The sequence below is a fragment of the Pterocles gutturalis genome, unplaced genomic scaffold (assembly GCF_000699245.1).
Source record: "Pterocles gutturalis isolate BGI_N339 unplaced genomic scaffold, ASM69924v1 scaffold22683, whole genome shotgun sequence".
NCBI classification, from domain to species: Eukaryota; Metazoa; Chordata; class Aves; order Pterocliformes; family Pteroclidae; genus Pterocles; species Pterocles gutturalis.
This window is the reverse complement of record NW_010118690.1, coordinates 92,405-117,186: the sequence shown is the minus strand read 5'-3', so window position 1 is coordinate 117,186 and position 24,782 is coordinate 92,405. Positions and strand designations below refer to the sequence as shown.

General features: G+C 38.6%; 1 protein-coding gene across 1 annotated transcript in view; it reads right to left on the bottom strand.

Moving 5' to 3' along the window:
- Positions 1-402: 402 nt before the first annotated feature.
- LOC104463840 (S phase cyclin A-associated protein in the endoplasmic reticulum-like) overlaps positions 403-24,782 on the bottom strand; it is a gene marked incomplete at its 5' end in the record, with an annotated part of 113,969 nt that continues 89,589 nt past the window's right edge. Inside the window, 5 exon segments of the mRNA XM_010076329.1 lie at positions 403-497; positions 2,150-2,201; positions 4,869-5,060; positions 20,822-20,971; positions 24,083-24,320. Coding sequence (XP_010074631.1) covers positions 403-497; positions 2,150-2,201; positions 4,869-5,060; positions 20,822-20,971; positions 24,083-24,320 — 727 coding nt within the window.

The following is a 24,782-nucleotide window of genomic DNA, read 5'->3' as shown; positions in this document are numbered from 1 at the left end:
TTTTTCTCTCCAAGCCTTGCGTTGCTTACAGCAATTCAAACACCAACATTTGTAACGCAGCAGTCACGCTACTGACAGAATAAGTTATTTTATTACAAGATACATAGAACGTATTTTCTCTATTTGCAATCCTATTTCAGCAGTTCTGCAGTGCAAGTACCACCACATCACAGGGCACAAAATACCCAGACCAGGACATAGGATACGTGAAGGAAATAAACTCAAATTATCAAAATTACAAAACAGAACTTGAAAGTATCTACAGTACTTATGATATAAATAGTGCAAATTATATATCTACAGCGTAAGTATTTAGAGTATCAAAAACTTTTTTGGAATAGCCTTTTGAAGAATTTCCAGTCAGTGCGACGATGTCAGGGAATTCAAAATCAAATGCAACGCTTATTTTTTCAAGAAGAACTGTCGAGCTTCTTCCCAGGACTGGCGGGGGAATCTGTTGGACAGCTCAAGATAATCTTGAGAATTGAAAAATTTTTCTGTTGAAGACAGAACATAAAATTATCAACTTATTCTCTCTCACGATAAGATGGCAATAAAACAAGAATAATGAACATGTGGCCAATTTGAGATACTTCAAGTCATTTACTTCCCTCCCCCTACCAAAACCTTCTCAAAACCCAGGGTGACACTTCTGTGCAGCTACGAACACTGAGGTTTGGCTTTTAAAATGGGGGCAGAGGGCGAAGCCTGAGATTTTTAAGCTTTTGGATCAGGCTCTCTGCTTTACGCAGGGGAACACTATACATCTTCACACATTTTACGTCCTTGGACCCACCAGGGACCACTTCAGCCCTGTCCAAGTTGGGGCAGCCTCCACGGCGCTCTCTCTGCTGAGCAACTTCTTTTTCCACAACGAGCTGTGGAAGAGTTTTGCTCCCCGTTTCCTCCAAAACTCACAGCAAGATTACAAATGCAGCTTTTACTCCTATGAGTACTGCTGGTGACATGAACAGGACTACACATGCGCACGGGTTTGCAAGCAGCGCGTTGCAGCCCAGAGCCCAACAATGAAGCCTGTGCTCTCCAGTTTTATTCCGAGCAGCGTTATTGTTCCCGTTTGTTTTTTGAGGACACCATCCTTAACATTCAAGTGATATAATGGATAAAAATAATCCTGCTTACACTATTATTAAGTCAGCTTTTTCTGCAACTGGGGAATGCTTAGAAATCACACTCACATGTCACCACATAGTCATCTTTGTTTAAAAGTTCATCCAGTTTGAATAGTGAAAATAAAAAGCAGTTTTCCACTTGGATTTTAGATGTTTCTTGAGTAGATTCTCACGCAAACACAATCCTGGAGGAGTTTGTGCTGCAAACACTCCACAAGGCTGCTTGAGACTAATAAGTATAATGTTGACAGTAAAAACAGCCATAAATTTATGTTAATCTTATATCTTAAATTTGTTTTTAAACACAAAGCTTATGTTTTTAGACCTATAACTGCTCATCTTCTGCCAAACATTCAGCAAAATGGTGGTGGATTTCTGCTTGCTGTTAGGGAGAAATGACTAATGTCCGAGCGACGTACTTTATGCAAAATACGTGCGACTCAAGACCAGATACCCACACACACGCTTGAATTTCAGATGTATTTAACAAGCAATAGCCAACTTAGCTGAGAATCTTGCAAATGTTTAGTCTGAAGAGGTTTACTGCATTTTACACAATATTTACAACATCCAAGGAGGGTAAAAAAAAAATCGCAACTCTTCTGCAAACTGACAAACTTTACGGGATAATTACAGGACAGTATTTTACTCATTTTTGGCTCCCTGGGTGTATTGGCATGGCTGTACAGCTTCTGCAACCTGAAACTTTTGAAGGTAGCCTTTGTGACAGCTAATTAAATATGTGCATGTACAGTATCACATTTTAAGACATGATACCACATAGCATTTAATAAAGATTAACAGCCTGAATTCCTGATACCATGAGCAGCAGACTGGAAGACACATATGTTTAAGTCAGAATGTAAACTAGAGAGCTTCTTCCCAAACTGTGTAAAATAAATTTGGAATTTACTGTATTTCATTGTGATGCAGATTCAAAAAATTTAAATAACAGTAAAATATAAAATCCTTTTGTTACCCAGTTGCTACACTGTTACAGTTCATTGGACACATACCCCTCTGCTGAGATAACTGATTATCCATTTGGCCTGAACTCTGTGCAAAATCCTACGGGGGGGAAAAAAAAAAACAAATGTCATCAGGTTTTCAGATCTTACATCTGAAGAATTAAACCAACAGTTTTAAGTCTCCAAAGTCACTCAAAAAATTAATACTTTATGAAATCTGTAAATTAACAAATGTTGACTTGTTTGCTACATCACTACACAATACTGCCAGCACTTAAAATCTATAATAACAAAGCAAATTTTTATACCTTTATTTATATATTTTCTGAAAAAAATTAATACACAAGAGAAAAAACAGGGCTTTGATGTCTTCTTAGGAAATAGTTATTATCATGACTTTTAATTTAAGAGAACATTTACTATAGCTGGGTTTTTTTAAAACAAACAGTGTTTTGGATTTATGCTCCTGACTCGAAATATACTCTTACAAAACTCTCAAATTATCCCAGTTTCATCATCTGTGCTCCCCAGTGACCCAGGAGCCCGAGGTCCTGCTCTCCTGAGAGTGAGTGAAGGTCTTCCACAGCCGTGATTAACTCTGGCCAACACTGCAGCCAGCTGTGGTGACAGTTAATCTCAGTGCCCGATGCACTGTGCGGTCCCTGCTGCTATTGGAGGGGTGCTGCATCCTCCGCAGTCAGCAAGGACACCCACCGACTTCGCCTGGAACAACGGAGGATGATGCAAGTCAGCCGGCCCCGTATGGAGAGGGCTTTTAGGATCCCATCTTTTGTTGGAGTGTTCACTGAGCAGAGGGGGTATTATTTGACAGAAGTGATACAAATTAGCAAATCATGGACATACTTAAATGTTTTTTAATTATTTCAGCACGTCTAGAAACAGAAGTAACAAAAATAAAAAGGATGATGCAAACTTCAGATGATGGAAAAAAAATCTGTTGGTAGGGAGGTGTAACATAGGTCGTTGTAAAATCCAGCAATCACTTTCCTTTGATTTACGCTGCACACACTTAACACACTGTATTTAAGTGTTATATTTGTACACTCCACCAAACTTTTACGTAAACGAGACTTCTTTTTGCATTCCCTGGCACAGGAAGAATCTCATTTTCTAGTCACGGGGAAACATTTTGCAGACTTTCCCAAACCTTCCACTGAAGCAAATGAAAGATTTGCTTGACAAATGGCAGCAAGTTGAAATGAAAGTACAGAGGCAAGTCTCTTCTCTGTGTGCGGGTATCTGAGCATTCCTCGGTTCTTTCAGAATTGTTTGTGTGTGTGTGTGTATGCACGCATGTGCGGTATCTGCGATTAGGTTTTAAAACGGGTAAAATACCAAAGTACCAGGGAAGACAGCAAAGACACGACATTTTACAGCACACAAGGATCTTCCATATTTTAAAACATCTTTTTTAAAAGCCTACAAGAATAGTATGTGGACTTGGCATCTGAGATGTACCTCTAATTGGAAATCAAATGAGTCACATTGACCCTTGCAAATATACTTATGCTTTGCTGTAGCTATTGGGGATTTAAATGCTATTCTCTCTCTTACAGCACAGAAATCAAGGTAAATAACCTTAATTATTCATATAGGGAACACTCTCCTCCACTCTCATGCTTTTTGTCTGAAATAAACAAACTAAACTTGCTGCATTTACTCATAATGCTTCAATTATTTTTTGCCACTGCAACTTCTACACTGAAATCTGTAGTTTCACTAAAAGAAAAAGTCAAAGATGAATTATAGCTCTGTATTTAACCAGAAGTTCATTACTACATGGCAAATTCTTTTATCACTAACTTCCAAACTATTTTTAAAACTACTATGCAATCATTTTAGCATTAAAAGGATAAAAAGTAGTTGCACTCAGAAGTTTGATGTTATGCTAAGACTTTTAGTAAATATTTAGTTCTTGTGCTTTCTCTCCCAAATCTGTGCAGCCTGCCCTTGGACTAGCTGTAAAGCATTAGGAAAAAGAGTTTGACTAACATTTCTCTCTCAACAACAGTAACTTTCAGGTGACTGATACAGAGTTACTAGACTCCTAAAAGCATATTGTTTTTTAATACTAGAGTGTTTACAAAAACTGCATTTATTCATTGGAAACAGTCAATAAAATGTATGGAGAACATGAGGCATGCATAAAATCTGATACATAAAGCACAGCATTTAAATTTAGACAAAGGGAACAAAAATGATGTAAATCCTTATTCAAAACAGTATGCACAATGACCTCGGTGGCTTACTGTCAAAAATAAAGATTGCAAGATTAGACCGGTAACATATGTTCTGTGTATTTTCTGCATAAAATGTATACACTTCAGTTCTCTCTGTAAATCTACTGTACACAGTATACAACTGTACATTTGTATGTTAACAGATTAATATACAGATTTCAGATATGCTATATGTGCAGTGGTTTTGAAAAAATAAATATTTTAAGAATTGTCTTGTAATAGCAGGATCTACATCAAATCCTCTGAGCATGTCCAACAACTTTACAGAAAACAGGATTCTGCATGTGATAGCGAGAACCTGCACTACTCTGTAACCTTTTAGTGTTGTAAGATGCCTCAAGTACAGGCACAATCTGTGGTTTGAAAAGAGCTGCGGAGAATCTCAAAGTACTTCAACGCTGTTTACTTGTTTTATGTAAGTCAAACGATTCCCACATACACAGCAAAGGCGAGAAAAACCATTGCAGTTATCCTGCACACCGCTGTTAGGTTACTGTGATAGCTACCTGAATGAACGTAGCGAGTAAAACACAACTCATCTCCTGCTCCAGGATGATCTTGTTCTGAGGGTTATTGTAACACGCAGCTATTAGCGAAGGGAAGAGCACTTTGATTAAACGTGGATCACTGAAATACTGGAAAGGCAACTGGCATAGTTTTTGCAGCACCGTGGGGTGACGGCCAGACTGTACAATGATCTGCAAATACAAACGTAACAAAATTAAAATACGTGACCTATCTGTTCTTCTCTTCCTGTTAACCACCAAGGGTGTTGAAGTCATGCTAAAAAAATTAGCATGGCTGAGGAGTAAAAAAAAGCTTGTAACATTTAGTCCAAATAACTTCTGTTTTAGCATGCAAGTACTATTTTTATTGCAGAGGAACACAAAGAATTCAAGGCTGTGAAACTTATTTTTCCTGTATGACCCAAAAAGACAGTAAATAAATGAGAAGGGGATTAACCTGCAGATTACAGTAAAACATATAATTTAATACCTTAATTCAAATGACAAAGAATTATAGCACAGGGACTACTGCAAGTTAGAGCTACAAAACAAAAAACCCCAATTCCTGCCGTACAAATATAGCAAGCATGTCTTTAGGGGAAAAAAAATCAAGAGATCACCAGGACTGTAAAAACCCTCCTGAAGCTCGATCGTCCTTTACTAGAGTGCTCTCTGGCAATCCGAGAGGACTCTGTTTCATGGGAGACGTCTGCCACGCATTCTCAGTCACCAAAAAGAAAAGGTGATTGTAAGCTGCACAGCAAGGAGTTTCAGTAAGTAGAGACCCAGAAAGATCCTCCCATCTGTATCTCTTATCTCAGTTTCTATCAGTGCCATTGACTCTAAATGGAGAATTGTTTAGATAAATGGGACTGTTGTCATGAAGCAGGCTAAGTTTACAACTGTGTAAATCTGAAGAAATAAAGCAACGCTATTACTGGTCTCCTGCAGAGGAACCTTTCCAATTTACTTGATATTCTTATAAAGTCTTTGTGATAAACTCAAAAATGCCCAAATCAGATCTGTTCCAAGTATCCTTGATGAGACAATTATAATATGAAAGAGCTGTTTGACCCAAAGTTGGCTTTTCAGCATAGGAGGAAGCTCCTATAAGGTTAGAACACTGTAAAACTTCGGGTCACGACTGTAAATTGTACTTGGAAAAACACAATTTTACAGGTACACACCCAGACAAGACTGCATTCAAATTAAAACCAGAAGGACAGAAAGAAGCAGTTGAGACCACAGGAACATAAATTACAGGGATTTACAAGTTTTCAAAGCACTTTTAACAATACCTTCAGAGCACACTCTCGGTTGATAATGCAGTTCAGTTTAAAAACAAGATCAGCAAAGTAATAGTTTGCATTTTTTTCAGTTCACCAGCCAAAAAGGCATCAAAAACCTTTCAAAATACTGACAGAAATGTCTTAATGCCTTTAAAGACAGGAGGAATTTTTAAAAGACAGTCAAATATGTGGCAATCAAGCGTACATTCTGACATTGTTCTGAGGAAAATATCACTGAAGCATTTGGATGATTCCAAATTTAGCTATCAGCTACCACCCTGTAAGCCAGGAGGGTGCCTTCCAAGTCTGGGGTTACCGGTTGAATTACAAATTAACTCGAGTGGTTATTTTTAAAAAAAATCTATGTTTTTCTTTGGTAAATTCTACAATCTGAAAAGTACTTAAAATCAGTCGGAGCTGTACTAAAGTACAATTGGTATCTCTGATCCAGGACAGAACAACACAACTCTTCATTTCTTTTTAATGGCCACCCTACACTCAAGTAAAAGTCAGAGGAAAAGAAGGTTTTGGGACTTTTAATGTTTCATTTCACACTGCAGTTCTTCTACCTGTTCTAAAAATGCCATGGATAATTAGTGATCTCTTGCCAAACTAACAGTGCAGATACCCAAATAGCTTCATGGAATTATTATTTCATTATCTTTTTCTTTTCAACATTTTTACTACTACAATGTTATCAACATTAAAGATAGGAAGGTATACACAAGGGCTGCTGATCAGCTTAATCTGGCATTTATCACATGTGGAATCAATTGAATTATTTCAGCTCATTGTACTAATGCACCTACTAAACCTGATATACTATATTATGTACTCTGGGAAAAAAAAAAAAAGAGTCACCCCTTACTGGAAAAAAACCCAAACAAATAAACCTCTAGCAGAGCACATATTCCTTGTTTCACTGTCAACAGGGGGAGAAAGCGAAGTCCAGCACCTGACTTAAGAGATGAACAATGAAGAAAACAAATTAAAACCACGCCCATGACTTCTTTATGGTGGAAAAAGACTTCTGATTTTTATTTATTTATTTTATTTTTTATTTTTAAAAAAGTCACTTGGCTGAATGATCCCAGGGAGTTTTGCAGTCCTGGAATACTCATCTCACAAAATGCTCTAACACTAGATACAAACCCCTTACTGAAATTCAGTGCAGAAAGCTTGCTCTTCCTCCTGCCACATACTGCAACTCAGACACTCAGCTTTTCTTCTTGCTCTCTCTCTAGCCTGAGAGTAGATACGTCTGTAACAAGATCCTAATTAAATCACTGCATTCTGTACAGCCAAGCATTTAAGCACCTGCTTAACTTTAGATATGTGCCTAGGATCCCGTAATATTTGCTTGTGGTTTTCTTTTTCTGAACTGAGACCTATCAAATTAGTACAAGCTATGTTTTTTCTTTTTTTGGCCAGAGCAGACAACTCACATTAATGTTTTCTGTATTTCCTTTAAAAATTTTGCTTACTCTTAAAATCTACAGATACTCATACAACTTCATTGGTTTTGCCCATGCTTAGCTTAAAGAAATTCCAGGGAAGATGCACCCGCTTAGCTCAGCTTATTTTTGGCCCAACACAGTGCACACTGGAATAACCCTCTGAAGACCCAAACTATGCACACATAAGAGACACAGCAAACAACTTTCTGAAATGCTATTTCATGCTGAATTACGGAAGTCTTTCTTTGTGCTACCAACCCAACTCAAGGCCCTGATACATTCAGAGGGGAAGCCCCTGTTAGAGAGTGTGCTGATGTTATTTGGGGGGTGACATGGCAGGAGCACTGGCCATGGGCACAGTTTGCCCTCAGTGTAAAAGCCTGCTGAAAATGAGAGGCTAGAGCTTCTTACATCCATTGTTGTGCTGAACTGAAGCAACCTCTACACCGTACAACCCGACAGTTATCAAGGCTGCAAAATATATGCCACTCAATATCCAATTTTGTTTACTTTCAACCTTTGCTAAAAGTCACCTTTAAGAACACAATTTCCCCTGCTTGCTCTCTGTCCGAATTTCCAGCTTTCCTGTACTGAGCCTGCGCTCGCCGACTGTCCAGCACAATGACTGATGTGATGACCTGTGGGAACTTTTTACTGAGCAACACCTTCCAAGGTTGCCCATCCATTATCTTCTGTCACTCCCACCAGTTTATAGCCTTCTGCAGGTCCTGCTAATTTGCTTAATCTCCCACCGCCAGAGGGTCAGCCACTCTTTTCTGCCCTACCAGGCAATCCATGCTCCCGTGTGACTCTTTGGAAAGTGCACTCTGCTCTCGCCACTGCAATAACCATCCTGATCCACCACATTGGTATTTCTGAAGTTTACCAGTTGGGAAAGCATGATTCATGATTTCTGAAGTCTCTAGATGGAATCCATTTTTTCCTCAAGCTTACTGCGGCCAATATTCACTCCACAGTGTACTGCTCAGCCAGTTGCTGCAATTCTGCTAGCTGTTAAAGTCTGAAGCAGTATAAAAGCCAGTCTTTCAAAACAGACTGCACTGACAAAAGCCAGCAATATGCCACACAGCACTTGAGCAATAAAAAACGACAATCAATCAAAAAAAATTAAAAGCTCCTTGTGGTATGCACCAGTAATAAAGTAGTGAGGGGAACTCATCATTTTGCTGGGAGATACGGCTTCCCCTGTCATGTAGGTGGGGTGTCTGGCTACAGACCTGAGGGGACTGCTGGAAGGATATTCCATCCTGGATTCTGCAGTTCTTCCCTGTATTCCCAGCAGGACAGCTCCAGCAGCCTTCCCCTCCTGCCACTGCTTCCTGGCACCTCGCACAGGAGATCTTCCCCGGACTGAAGGCCTTCGCTGGGGAACTAATAAACCACAGCGACCCGAATAACCTGGGTACGATTTTCCTCTGGGTAGCGAAGGGAATGCTGCAGCTCATTTAATTTTTCTGTGAAGCTCCAAGGGCCCAAAAATAACTTTCTGATGATCCTGCAGGAATGAGAGTCGTAAGTGTGACTCCTTTCCTTGCTTGCAAGGGCAGAGAGACAGCTGCTGGCACACGCAGGGGCAACCTTCGCAGGAGAACCAGCAAGGGACAGATGTTTTGGTGAACGCCTCATAATTCTATTTATGTACTGTGTATACATATATTTGTCTTTCACTTAATCTTTCTCTATATTCCTTTTATCATGAATTAAAACAACAATTACTTTTAAATGCATATGACTTTTTGTCAAGGCAGGGTAATAAAATCTTATTAACTAATAGCATCCAGATCTTTTAAATGACACAGCAATGATACGGGATGTATCAGCAGTTACATGTCAAATCAGAAACAAAATATTACCGAGGCAGTGGTTAGTTTTACAAGAAAATTAAAATAAGAATCCTCTAGTCTTTGAAACTCTATCTTCATTATCACGTGAGTTTATCTGCATCTTGCAAGTAATAAACAGGATTTTCACTGAGAAAACAAAAATGTAAGCCAGAAAGCTGAAGAATGACTGTATATAAAATATTGAACAAATATCAGCCAAATGGGAGTGAACTGGTAATTCATATCATTCATATTTCTTAATTAGACATGTACTGTAGATGCATACTACTAATGCTTCAAGAACTAGTAGTTCAATCAAATTTCCTTGTGAAGATATAAATTTTTTTAACTATGGAATAGCATTTTTGGTGACAATCTAAGTTTCTGTTTTCAAGATGTAATTGCACACATTTTACATACGTAAAGCATTTAAAAAAGATAAACTAATTGAATTTAAAGCTTTGCCTGCAACCTTCCAGAGACGTAAAGAAGATTATGATCACAGATAGGATTTCAATGGTTCTAGGCACGTATGGTAGATATCGTCAGATATTTTATTACAAGTAACAAAAAAAAATGGTTCAGTCTCAGACTAAGAACTTTCCACTCCCAGTGTACTACTCAAGGTTAGTCCAAGATTACTGTAGAGTGGAAGTGCTGATTTTTAGAGTCATATTTAGTCTAGTTCTACCAATGGATTTAGGCGTTCGTGTTTCACAAGACATTTGCAGCTCTGGAAAGGCATCATTCATGTCAGTTACTTCTGTCTATATATACCATTAAAAACACTGGAATTATCTTTCAAAGAGGCTAATTAATTTTCTGGTCAGGCAAAACAGAAAGCCAACAGCAATCTTTTTGTCTATACAAAGGCAAAACAAAATCAGTACTCAACTGATTCAGAAGGCCAGTTCTCAAGGAACTCTGTACCAGACCAGAGAATTACAATATTATTAATCAATTACTACAATCTACTGACACTTCACTGTATAAAAGAGAAAGATTGCCAAGGAGAGAACTGAAATCTGTAGCCACAAAAACCCCCAAATGTCAAAATTGGAACAAAACCTTACAAGTCATTTAACTGTACCACTCTCATGTGAATAACTCTGTAGGACAATGCTGTGTTCTTAGTACTCTACAGCCAGGCTGGTGGTTTTCAGTCATTTTGACCAAGTATTAGAAGTTGTAGCTCTTTTATCAAATTAAAAGTGAGACAAAATTATACTAACGTGAAGCGAATGCAGGAAAATGGAGCTGAATCACCGCTTGGTAAAGTTTAAAACTTCCCAAAGCAAAACCTTCCCCAGCTCTTGGAGAGCAAGCCCTGCTGATGAAGTGGTGTATTCCATAGGTACTCAGAAATAAATACAGTGATTATCAGTGTGAGCTGAACTAACTTTCTAGAAATATATCCTTCTCAATAGAACTTCCTTTTATTTTTATGAAACAAAGCACTACAGTGTGCTCTTCTACTTCACTGTTCTCTTCTGCTATAATGTATTGCACGTTCACATTTTCTTAGAACAACTCAGACCAGAAAGCTAATGGGTCTCTGAGGGGCACTCCTTGACTTTTCCACTATCATCTCGTATGACCTACGGTTCCAAACTTGAACATGGCCATTACAAACATTTGGATCTTAAAACTCTACTGTTGGTATAGGAACTATTCATATTTCTTTTCTATTTTTTTAATTATTTATATAAATGTCAATTCTAATTTGTACAAACAACTAATAACTTTGTGGAACAGGAACTGAAAAGCTGTGCATCTAATCTCTGTAACTACACTATTCCATCAAACAGTTAAATCCTTTTGTTTGATGTCAGGTTATTTATAACTTTCTAAAAGAAATAAGTCTTTATATTAGTAGTCCAGAGTTTCTCTTCAAAGTGAGATCTGCATTATTTCTTTGCTTCTATATAAACAGATCCCATACTGCTAGTATTTAATCAGCAGAATATGTCACCACTTAGGCTCTTCTTCTGTTTTAAGGTCAGGCTCTTCTCTTTCCATTTTGCAAGCTCTGCTATCGACAAGGCTCTGAGAAAAGAACGTTCTAAATTCCTCCTAACGTTTATCAAGAGTCAGAGCACCATCTCCATGCACAGACCATGTTCCAGAATGCTACTTTCAAATTTAAAAATAAGAATTTTGTCCATTTGAAAAATTCCAGTGTTTATTTTCTTAACATCACGTACAAGTTTTCAGAGAGAAGATAATGGAGGTCAGAAATACCATTAGTCTTCCTATAAAGCCCATTATGAGCCCTGTGCTTTTAGAGCTAGATCTCTGGCTTAAGCACACAGATTCAGTAGTGCTCCTTGTGCACATAACAAAGAAAAAATTACCTGAGCAGTTTTTGTGTAATCATCCTAAGCCATTTGAGCATTCGGGATAGGACAATGGCAGATACAAGATGCACTAAAGATGTAAAAATGTTTATCAGAAGTGATGCTAGTGGGAAATCTAGATGAGGTTCCTTATACAAAGCTCTTGACAAAACGTCAGCCAAAATGACAACTAGCAAGTCACCTTGGTTATAAGACAACAAATGAAGCATGTATAGATTAAACTTGGCAACAAATAAATAATGTTAAAGAGATATTGTAAAATACAAGCTCCATTACAATGCGATGAGAGAAGAATGGAAACAATTCTAATACGTGTTGAGGCTATTTGTGAATTTAACACATGCCCAGGCTACAGGATAAAATAATAATCTAATGCCTGAACCAGAAAGGGTGTTAAGGAAAAGTCTAACTGTAAAAATGACAGCATTTTAGCATTTAACATAGTAACACAAAAAATAAACATTTAAACCTGTGAGGTTGCTCTCATGCTTCATGTTAATCATATACGTAAGAACTGTGCTAAATTGAAGGGTATCATTGCTCTCTAGAAAACGGCAAGCTTCATAGTTTCCAAAATAATGTAACTGGAGATTTGTACGTTTAAGTGTTGGCCTAATAATTTTTAGTCAGAGGAGAGAATTATTATACATCAAACAAATTGAGAAATACATATATTCTGTAAGCTCAAATAAAAAAACCATCATGTCATGTCTCAAATCCTTACGTATTATTCTGAACACTGAAATGATTAGAATTAGCACTTGCAGCTCTGCGCTATTTTTGAAGAATCACCTTCACATTTAGAGAACACGTTCAGCTTTGATGATGTATGACTGGTAACTTGAAGCTGCTGCTTTGGGCGTGATTCTCTACTCACACAGGCAAAGCTCAATTGATGTTAATGAGGAATTCTTGATTTAAAGGCTAGAGAAGAAACAGGACCTTAGTCAACACGAGTTCAGGCAGACTATTGGCAGAGATTTCTGCCACCATCTGTGAAAACAGGTAGTTTGGGTCAAAACCCCCAGAAGGCGTGAATAATTAAAATATTACAGTCTAAAACACAGAAAATCTTTTTGCATCTCTCAGAGCATTCTCTCTCTTCAAAAGCAACGATTTTCTGTCACTCTCCAAAGCCCTACCTGCAGGTAAGTTACAGAGTCTTAGAAATTTTATTCCTAGTACATTTTGTCTTCTGGCTTTCACAATAAACACCAAGGCATTGAGGAAAAAGACTGTGAGAAACACTGAGCCACCGGACATGTCACAGAGCCGGCTGCAGAAAACCTCCAGAAAGAGAGCAAGAAAACATACTTTTCTGCCATGAAAAATGTCTTACAATTTACCCACCGCTAAGGGGAGAGGAAGACAAGCAGGATTTTCTACAGTACTCACTCTGCAAGATCTAAGGCATTTCATTTTTTCTTTATGTTTCAGTTTCACGTCACTCAAGTGTTCCTTGAACTAAACAAGACAAAATGGGTTTGGGAGACTTTTTTGAGCCTCTTGCAGGCTCCCACCCTTAGAGCAGCATCCAAGTGCTGGGAACAACTGTCAACTGCCTGAGCCCAAAGCTGAGAACACAGAGCAGGCTGGTGTCCTCTCCGCGTGGGGCCAACCGCGGTGGGGACAGTCGCTGTGGGTCTGCAGAGACTTGGAGAACTCGTAGTTTATGGGAGAAGGACAGGGAGTTCCCTCACACATGAGGCGAGACAGACAATAGCTCACAAGGCCTCATTAAATCTTTGCAGGCTTTAGACTTTGTTCTAAATTTCTGTGTGAAATTGAATTCTCATGAAAAGGAGAGTCCGTCCGGCTGGGTGGGAAGGCGGCAGAGCGAGGGCGGGCGTTGCACAAGGTTCCGTGTCCATCTCCACCAGCCCAGACCCACGCAGTTCTAGGCCCAGGTCTCAGCTGAGAAGAACCTGCTTAGGAAGCAGGATTATGCCCAACTCTGTGGTGTTTTTGCGATGTGGACAAAGGTCCACTGGGGATTAAGCTGAGACCACCAAACTCTTGTTATTCCTGACCCAAGAGTAAGATCAGAATGGCACTCTCTGGAGGCGGCAGCACGAGCCGGCTGCTTGCTCTCTCCATCTCTAAGCTTTAGCTATGGACTGCATTTTAAGATTGTTGAAAGTACTCGCTTTTACGACATTGGGAGCTAAGTTTATTCTTTTGTGTTTACAGCTTAAGAATAAGACAATAAAATAATCCAAGTGCATTCATTGCTCACGTTAATTCCTATACACTCTCTCTTCCTCTCATACAGAAATCATCCAGCCATGAACTGAGACTAAATACACTTGATTTCACATTAAGCCTTTGCTATTAAATTACTGTCCTCACACCCTCAAAAAAAAAAAAAAAAAAAAAAAAGGATGCATTGGACTGGTAGAAATACAATTAAAATGTGATGCATGAAATAAGCAGACCCACATGCTTGTGCCGTATTTTATTTTTTGTCATAGATCATTCCTAAAAAAGTTCATTAGTAAGCTCAAATAACAACAAAGGTGCCTGACAAATTACCTACGAAGCATCCCCACTTTTCACCGACAGCCTAGATGGGAATGCCATCTTCTGTGAATTTATGTGGTCTGAGTATATGAGGCTGTTAGAGAAGAAGCATACATTACAGGGCTGTTGGAATTTATTCCATTTTAACTTGGTGAGTTGAATCCTTTAGGGGATTTTTTTGTTCATAAATTGAACTGCTCCTAAATGGTAGTCAAGACTACAACTTCACAAGAATCACACGCTTGCCGAAATTAGCTATTCCACAAAATTTACCAGGCATATTTTCATTCAAACCTATAAAGCTTTAAAAGATTCTGGATTTTTTTGGTGGTTTTTTTTTCTTTTTTTTTTTTTTTCCTTTTTTTTTCTTTTTTTTTTTTTTTTTTGGAAAGGTTTAAAGAACTAAACCCGCAACCTCAACATGAAATCCATATTCCTAAAAAACCCTCCAGTGAAAAGAAACTAACAAAATCAGAATTAAGTGATTTCAGATACTATTTTACTTACAAATATGGACATCAACTACACAGTAACTACCAATTACTCCATCTTTACTCATGTTGTATCTTCAAAAACTCCACCTACCAGATCAAAATTCTTCCAGTCACTCCATAGCCCCAAAAGCAACATAAATAATGAAAGTTTAATGATGGCCTCTAGTAAACAGCCCATATGGAAACTCTACATAATATTTTTATAACCATTCTTCCAAGTCTTGCTGTCAACTTCTGATTTTCACCATTTTTCCATTTTAAAAGTATTTTTCTTTCTTCACGCTAACACTAGAGGAAACCGACCACATCCTGAAACTCAGTCCACACTAACACTGTCAAATGCACAAAATAATTTCCCCACAGAAGGTAACTTTTAATCTAAAGTTGCTCTGTAAGCATCCCTTACAACCTAGCAGCACCTGTAACCATATTTAGGATACACATACAGAAGTACATGATACACACTTACTGAGGGGTAAAGTCTACTGCTATTTTCTGACAAAAGTAAGATTTGCCACATGAAAAAAATGTTAAAAAAGTAAGAAAATATAACTGTAAGCCGATCATTTAAAAAAAAAAAAAAAAAAGAGGAAAGGCAATCTCGGTACGAAGCCTTTCTTGGGGACTATCTACTGTGTTTTCTGTGTGCTGGAAATGCATAATAAATTCTACAAACCTTTCAGAACCATGCCTACCATACAATATTTTGATTTCTTTGAACATAATATTTATACCTGTGCTACTGCTGTGTGATGTTTTCTATTTTAAGACAAGAGAAAATCCTCTCCCAAAATATCCCGTATTCTTACTGTTCCATATTCCTTTAACTGGAGCAAGGCGGTATGCCTGAAACAAGTTTTGCGATGAATTTTCCACATCTATATAGCCAGTGTAGATTTCTAGTAAGTGAATGACACTATTAAATTCCATGTACTTCTATTTTCAACACATGGATTATTAGATGTTAAATACAATTACTTATAAAGTTACAATAAGAAAAATGTACCCATCTTATGGACACGACTATCCTGGGATAAAAGGTTTGTAGTGATGAGAGAAATAAGTTAGATTTATGCAATTGGAAGACAAACTCCCAGGGATGGAATGGGATGGTCTGTGTACCCAAGTTTTTGCAATTGCATGGGCTACTTTAAGAGAAATTTTTACTTCTATCTACAAGTCCTAGTTTTAAAATCTATTTTTCAAAAGCTGCATACGCTTTTCCCTAGCTCTTTCACAGGAATTTTGTTTTGCAGTCTGTATCCCATGTATCCCAAAAGTTAGTGAGATTCTTTAGAGCACTCTAAATACAGTGTGTGTCAAAGACTGAAAGAACATAATCTATTTTTATTTAAATAAACCCTTAGCAAGACAAATGAGCAATGCAACTTCTTCTGGAGCCCATCAGGCAAGACCCTGGGTCTAAGGATCTGATTTGTGATGACTTTTCAAATTAAAAATATTCACTAACTGCAATGAATATGAAAAGACTTTTATTCCCCATACAGCAATGCGAAAGAAGCCAAACTGGCTGTCATTCACGTTAATTTAATTACGGGACCATATTCAATTATCCAATATAATATGCAAATGAACTGAGTTCACAGCACATGCTAATTATGTCCATTATAATAATTAAGTCAAACAATGAAAGGGAATAAAAAATGTAATGAAACAGAAGGATATTTTTAATTAACAAGAACATTTTAATTAGAAACTGTAATCCCATAGTCTGATGTACATGACTGGTTTATTGAAAGATTGGACATAATTTTTATTACGCAGTTTAGTTTTACATGTCTATCCTGAGTATCATGGGACCTGTTTTTGTATGTTAATAGATTAAATGGTGGCTAAAAAAAAAGAGAATCAGCTTCCCTGATCATACTTCATGCAAAGTAGATGCCTAAGAAAACGGAGCTCCGCTACGGCATGATTACAGAATCCCGGCTCAGGAAACGCAGGCTGTCTCGCTCTGTAGTAAACAGAAGTTCACATGCCGATACAAAACAGACAGTGCAGTTTAGGCTTGACTAATGATGTTAAAGCATTTAAAATATTAAAGAAACACTCTCTGCTTTTTGAAATTTTCAGTTTCATAACTGATTTACTTCTTCAGTGACAGCAGCTGCCCTGAAAAAGCTTTATGAATGTTAAAACAAAATATGAAAAAGGGAAGGACTATTACTATTATATGTGGGCAGAGTCAGCAAAATCATAGCCTTTTTAAAATAAACAGAGCAAATACTATCAAAACACTTAGGAATGCGTTCCTTAGGAATCCATTGTCCTCATCGGTCCTCAACAGAATCACTTGGGCCCAGACCAAAAGCCAACCGTGGTGAAAACGCCAACTGGGACCCCAGCCACTGTCTGTGTGTTGGACCCACCATGAGGCCCCCCTCTTATTTGGGGCTCCTGGAAACTGCAGTGAAACATGAATCTCGAGGTTATAAAAGAGAAAGGAACTTTCCTTTTTAATTTGCCACCCAACTAAACACAAAGACTTTTACAGATAGTGTAATAAAACCAGACAAACCTACATTACATTAAATGATTGGCATATGATGCTATTGGAAGATTTTCTTCTATGAATGTGCAATATTTAGGAAATTGCCCTTTTATTATTTTGACTGCATAGTGTTAATAATTCACTTACTTAAATCACAGTACTATTACAGAAGGTCAATGTTGAGGTTGACAGGCTGTAAAATTTCCTTTTTAGAAATCTATCTATTCTCCAAACTGGGAAACTGCAATTTTTTTGAATAATTCATGCCATTTTTTCTTTATTCCAGTACACCACTTTGGATATTTATCTGATCATGTGGGTAGACAAAGGAATCAGAAAAGGCACAATAACTATTTGTTGTCTTTTTTTTTTTTTTTTTTGAGAGTTGAAAGGAATGAAAACATATAAAGGTTTGTAACAAGGAATACAAATTTAGAGAGGAAAAGACTTATTTAAACTACAGACATTTCAAATCCAATGTACATTTGACTGCAAGAATAATGCAAATCTGCTTTGAAATAAATCAATTACCGACTCTTTTAAAGTTTGTTCAAATACTAAATAAAAAGAACTATAAGGTTCTATGGAAATTTCTTTTCACAGCTCGAGTCTGGTGTATCTATTTTTATTATGCTCTTCTTTCCAGGAGCTCAAGCCTACTATTTGAAAGCTTGCACTTTTTTATTTGTAGTAGGACTCTGCAGATTATCAACAATGAAAGAAAAAACTGGAAGCTCAAAACATAATAATAAATTAAACCACAACTGAATGAGTAGAAAGCACTTCTCTTTTCACAAAAGGCATCATATCTCTGTTGGAAGTCACAACACTAACACCACCTGTAAATAACAATCATAAGCAAGTCTTACTGCTTTGCCTAGCAGTAAGAGGAAAAATACTTCCTTTTACTGAAAAAACCCTTCCCCACAGTTTGCAAGTACGTGAGTGAGCAATGTTCCAGTTTTTCAAAATGTTTTTGAAACAAAAAAAAAAACCCCAAAATGACAGTTTCTCAGTTAAAAGCTTATTAAATAGGAATATGAGAAATTAAAAAATTAAATACGTCACAACATCTCTTGAGATAGTACCATCAAGCAAACCCTCGTAAAAGACTGCTTTTAGTGTATGAAAAGTCCCAACATACCACGGTTGTTTTACCGAAGACCTGACCGTGTCTCTCAGAGCTGCAGAAGCTACCTTTTCATCTTGAAAATGAACTCAGCCCAGGGTTAGATTAGTGATGGCACACGACCTCAACCCCAAGCGCACACGCTGAAGGTTCCAAGACACTCGAAAATCACCGGCTGGGCAGCGTGCCCACCGACACATGCATTATGCACATACTTTGTCCCTTGACTGCCTGCCGGCAGCCACCATAGCCAGCTGCTGCGTGGCACGGTGCCTGCTTGCCACGGCCGGACCTTCGCCCCAGGGCACGAGCGTGGAACGGCGACAGGCACGGCAGACTGCTATAACTGACACTGCTGGTAGGAAATCCCTCTTCTGCGCTATTCCTGGCACATTTAGAGTTGCAAGTCTTCCGTGCAATGAATCACATCTGTTTATACTTGTGTGCCAGAAAAGAAATTTTTAAACTGCAGAGAAAAGACAACACTGTTTGCCCGCACTTCTGGATGCCAGCACGACCCATTGCGTAGCAGTGGGAATCAGAAAATGGCAGCAGTATCACATGGATTTTCAAAACCAGCATATTAAAAAGTTTTGCTGTGCTGGTTTTGGCTGGGATACAATTAATTTTCCTCATAGTAGCTAGGATGAGGCTGTGTTTTGGATTTGTGCTGGAAACAGCGCTGATAAAACACTGATGGTTTAGTCACTGCTGAGCACGCTCGCACAGGGCCAGGGCTGGCTCTGCTCCTCACAGCACGCTGGCGGGGCACAGGAAGCTGGGAGGGGACACGGCTGGGACAGCTGATCCCAACTGACCAAAGGGATGTTCCACACCATATGATATCATGCTCAGCATATAAAGCTGGGGGAAGAAGAAGGAAGAGGGGCTATGTTCAGAGTGATGGCATTTGTCTTCCCAAGTCACCGTCACGTGTGACAGAGCCCTGCTCTCCTGGGGATGGCTGAACCTGCCTGCCAAAGGGAAGTGGTGAATGAATTCCTTGTTTCGCTTTGCTTGTGTGCATGGCTTTTGCTTTACCTATTCAACTGTCTTTATCTCAACCCACCAGTTCTCCCACTGTTGCTCTTCTGATTCTCTCCCCTCCCCATCAGGGGAAAGCGAGCAAGTGGCTATGCGGGGCTCATTGCTGGTGGGGGTTCAACCTCGACCGTTGCCTACACTCAGCTCCAGACCCTGAGTGGGATTTGATGGCACAGGGTAAGAAGGCTGAAGGATCCTCTCTCCGGCTGCGGCCAAAGCCACAGAAACATTACTATATAATTGCATTACATAATTATACAATATTTCTGACAGCATTGTCAGCTTTAAGGTATTACAATGTTCCAATTACAGTCAAGAACTGTAAGAATGTTATCGGACAGCTTTTCTCCAAACCTTTGCTGACAAACTGTAACACCTCCTTCTTCTGCTCTTCAGCTTCACTGAGGGCACTGAACTCCTCATCCTGAACTCCCACCCCACAAAGTTGAACAAAACCAGGAACTAGGTGATACAAGTGTGGAGAGAAGACAAAACAGGTACATTTACAAAATACAGCATTCAACTGAATCATACCAAAGATGTTGGCACCATAACACAGTTTCTACACATCCAGAGTCAGGTTCACATACTGAAAAACAAAGAGCAAGTGCCAACTTCTGTCCTGCCCAGTACACCCTGAGAGGCTACGTACAAGCTGAGGAAACTGGGGCAGTTTTAAGACTAAGTATTTGAAATAGTTTTGAAGGTTTTTTTCTGGGCTATTTTATAAACTATTCTTACTAGTATGAGTGGTCACAGAGTCCACTGGCAAAAGTGGACAACAATCAAGGGAGCCAGAGGGGGATTTCCACTGTGTGACAGAGTATTTGGCTTACTACCAAAAAGATGCAAGGAAAAGAATGGTTTAAACCTAAATGAGTGCTCTGGCTACCAGGGAGATGGCTACATTGGCACCTGAGGACATGTCTTCATGTCAGACTAGCTTAGTTGGCTTTAAAAGGGTTTAACTTGGGTACCACAGCCATCTGATCAAGTCGAAATGAAGTTAACTTGGAATTAAAAATATCAGTTGCTAAGCATATCTTGGCAGCAAGTAAGGCTAGTTAAAGTCAATGCACTGTCAGCATCACTGTCTGCATAGGAACATGGAGTTTGCTTATGGCTACGCAAAATTAATATTTCTGTGTTAAGATGCAACTTCAGCGTTTCTTTTGCAAACGCATACATTTGTGCTCACAGGAATCCTGAGCGCTTCAAAAACAGTGTTGAGGGGATTAGCTTTCTTGAGGGACCCATGACTAAATGTGCTCTCGATAACTTCTGATCCCATTTTCCATTTGCCTTACCTGATTATCTGTGTTGTTTACAGTAAAATAGCCCACACAAATAATGACTTCATGTAGCAATCCTTCACAGGTATGCTGGGAACAGTACCACAGCAGAGAGCTGATAATGTGCCGGAATGCAAGGGACAGGCCTTCAGCACCCACAATAGACTGAAAAAAAGGCAAACCGACAGAAATTACAGTCTAGCAGCATGTCAGAGAACTGTGGCAATTACATATACTTCAATTGCACCCTTTTATTTTTTTTGCAAAGTATAGTCTATGTTCTTTGTTGTGATAACTTTGGAGGAGAACAGAATAGTCTCTCTTCTTTTGTTGACTTATTGTTTACAACTGGACTACAACATTAAAAGCCACAAAAATAAGAATACATTCAAATTTTAAAGGGACACAGGAAAAATGTGATTCTGCTTAGCTGACATTCAGTGTAGCCTTAGGCTGACCATTTGACATACATTACATGTTCCAGGAAAACTTAATGCTAATAATATTTCTTAGTAATAAGCAAAAGAAACCAAACATCTTCATTTCTGCAAAAGAGCAAAATGCATTTCTCATTAATAACTTGCACTCTGAATGGAATACAAAGATTAATAACAAATAATGACTTTTCAAACATTAAAAAAAGTTAGAAACATCCAAAAGGAGAGAACATTCAGCTGCAAAGCTTCTTGGTATGCTTTTTAAAAGTAGGCAAATTGCTATAATGTGGAGATTCAGAATTAGATTTTATCTGCACAGCCTACAGCCTCTATTTAATAAACATGTCAAACAGACAGAACGACACAAGGTCAAAGGGGAAAACTAAAGCACAAGGAATGAGCATGACAGTCTACTAACTCTAATGAAACAGCAGTGCAGGCCTGTGAGAAAATCTCTTTCATTTGAGAGTTTTCTTGATTTTATACCTTGTAGCCTGTGTTAAGTACATATACATAAATCCCAGTCTGCAGTATCATTTAGTTTTAGCACACCAAATCTACCCAGCAAAAGCAAAATCCTTGACAATTAAAACAGACTCAGCCACAGTTCTATCTTGAACTTCAAGCATTCTGGTAAGTTAGTTTATTCAAAATGTACCGTGCAATACGGCCACCGTTTACTGCTTTACATCATGTAAATGCCATGTTCTTAGGTCCACCCTTATTTAATTAGTGCTGTCCACGCACACCGTGACCCAGCACTCTGGGTTTAACCTTCCCTGATAACAACAGGTCAAAGGGCACTCGAGTTTGTGTATAAAAGTTAAACTAATTTTTCAAGGAAGCTATGCTTCCTTTTTAGCCAGAATTAATATCAGCTCAGGATCCTGTGTTGTTTCTCACTACCATCTTTCCATTGTTTAGACTGTCAAATTAAATGAAATACATACCCATGAGCCATCTGTGCTAATACAAACTCTAGAATACCAGACCTCTTCTGTTAATCAGAAAAACCTATTCTATAGTCCTACCATGATGTGATAAAACTACTCCTTAGAGATAATAATCAGACAGTGCATAAAACACGCTTTTTCCCTCTGCTGTCTGCTAGCCTGCTATAGTCCACGAGGTCAGGATGGACAGCAAACTGCCTCAGGTGTATGGTGATTTTTTAACACTGCAGAACCAAATCCCATTAATACATGGAAAGGGACGGCTGCTGAGACGGCACGAGTGTGTCTGTCCACCACAACCAATATCACGCCTACAGCTCAGTAGGACCGCTAAGCGGATACTTCCTGTGTGGAGCCTTGCATCGATGAACTGAAGGAAACAATTCACCTTGGTGAGCTTTCTAACACTTGTTATGCAGTAATTACTATCTTGCACCAACAGAACAAACTAATGCAGACCATTGGATCTGGGAATTGATGCTGGTGGTTTGCTATCAATACTCAAGATATGACGGCAGTTGGTAGAGGGACAAATACAGACAGCGAAAGTGGAAGCTTATGCTTCAAAAATTAATAGCTGTTTCTTGAGATATCAGCAGGACAGCCCCACAGCCGGTGCCATCTGCTACAGCCCCGCTACAAGCTGTACCCATCCCAGCTCCAGTTTCACTCTCTGGTGTATACCTGTAATATCTACAGCAACAAATAAACATCCAGTCTCAAACCAAGAGCTGCTGAGCAAGCTGTAGAAGAGAACTATTTCGATACACCTTGATTTACAGAAAAAAAAGGGAGCTAACGGTGTGTGTAAGAGCTGTTTTACATGAAACACCAATAAATATACTGTTTCTGTGCCCCATGAAACCCACCACCCTGACTGGACTGGATCCTGCAACTGCATCTATGCAGATGAACGTTGCTGCATGCAAACTGCCTGCTGCTGTTATTAGAGATACTAAATGCACTAAAAATCACAGTCAAGAAATATGAACCGAAGGAGGCTTTTACCTTACACTAAATTCCTTACTCATGCAAAGCTCTTGCTGAGTTTAATGCATTTCAGATGGAGTGTGTGGTACTACTTATATACAAATTACATACTAAATGAAACAGAAACCTATTCTGATGAATTGTGTAAGATTGATGCTGCTAAACGTGTTTTGCAAAGCAATGCTTTTTGACAGGTGTTTTATATTAACAACAAACATCTTTGCCAATTTTGCTGAAAAATATACTAGCATTTGTATTTTCTTTGTATGGCAAAATGAGTCATTTACACTAGAAATCTGTTCACAGGAGGAGGTAAGAAAAGACTTACCTTCTCAGGACGCAAAATGTGATCTTTTTGGATCTTCCTTTTGTCAATAAAAATTATGAAAAGTTAAATTTTCAATTTTTGGTCAATAAAATTTTACTTGGATGAAAGAAATTGACATCAACTGATTTTCAGTTTCAGTTGTACAATCTTAATGCAAGTGGCCACTGAAAGCACTGACAAATGTAAATTGTGGTTATAAAATAAGCAAGTCCTTCCACATTAGAAAAACTGTTATTGCCTACTTTTGACCAAGATTTTTTTTACATTTTTGGGGGTTTACTAAATATAAAAAGTACTACACTAAAAGTGAGGGTTTTTGAATAGTAGTAGCAATGGATTGTATTCAGCATTTCATGTATTCTAAATTTTCACTCTTTAGTTACAATTGTTAGCCATAGCTACATGGTGGAAATAACAACAGTCACCAATTTTATGCATGAAGAAAATCTAAAAATTTAATTGTGAAAGTTCCTTCAATAACTAAGATCTTAAAGACAAAACTTAGTCCAAAAGTATATGCAATAATTAACATTTTCACACCAAGTAAAAGTTTTAAGACATCTGTTACCTGAAAGGCAGGCAGGTCAAGAACAGCAAAACTATTGAAGAAACGTAAACTCTGAATGGCAACCTGGATTGTGTTTGCTGCATAGCTGTCTTTAGGACTTGCTGTGTTTGGATCTGAAATTGTCCCGTGGAAAAGAACACAATACAGCATATGCAAGACTCCAACCAGATCCGTAGACTGAAGAACTGCTGTTAGTCCTGTGGGGTCCTGACGTGTGTTGTCAAATATGTTCCAAGATCTGTCAAAGAAACATGAAGCCGTCTGAGGAGGAGACCAGCACGCAGTGAAAAGAACTTACGCAGACGCAGCACTTCTAATAAGCCAAATGTTAGAAAAACAGTAGCTGTTAAAAAGGAAAAAACTTGATGTCTAATGTGTCAAGAAACCCCAACATTTCCAGAAAATATTTCAACAATCTGGGCACCGTCTCTTGCTCTCTTGAACTGCGGTGCAGCTGTATCTTCAAATATCTTTCTTCACGATACCAGGGCGAGACCATGCAGAAATTCAACAGCTTTAAAGCTGGAAGCCTGGGGGCACTTGAGAAGCTCCATGCAAGCTTTGTCTCAGGTCAGTAGCCTACACCCATATCTTGCTTTCTTGCAACAGCAGCCAGCAGAGGTGGGAGAACTCCCTGGAGCCTCTCGCTGCCTCCGTGACAGGCTGCAGGCACTGGAACAAATGCCTACCTAAGGAGCAA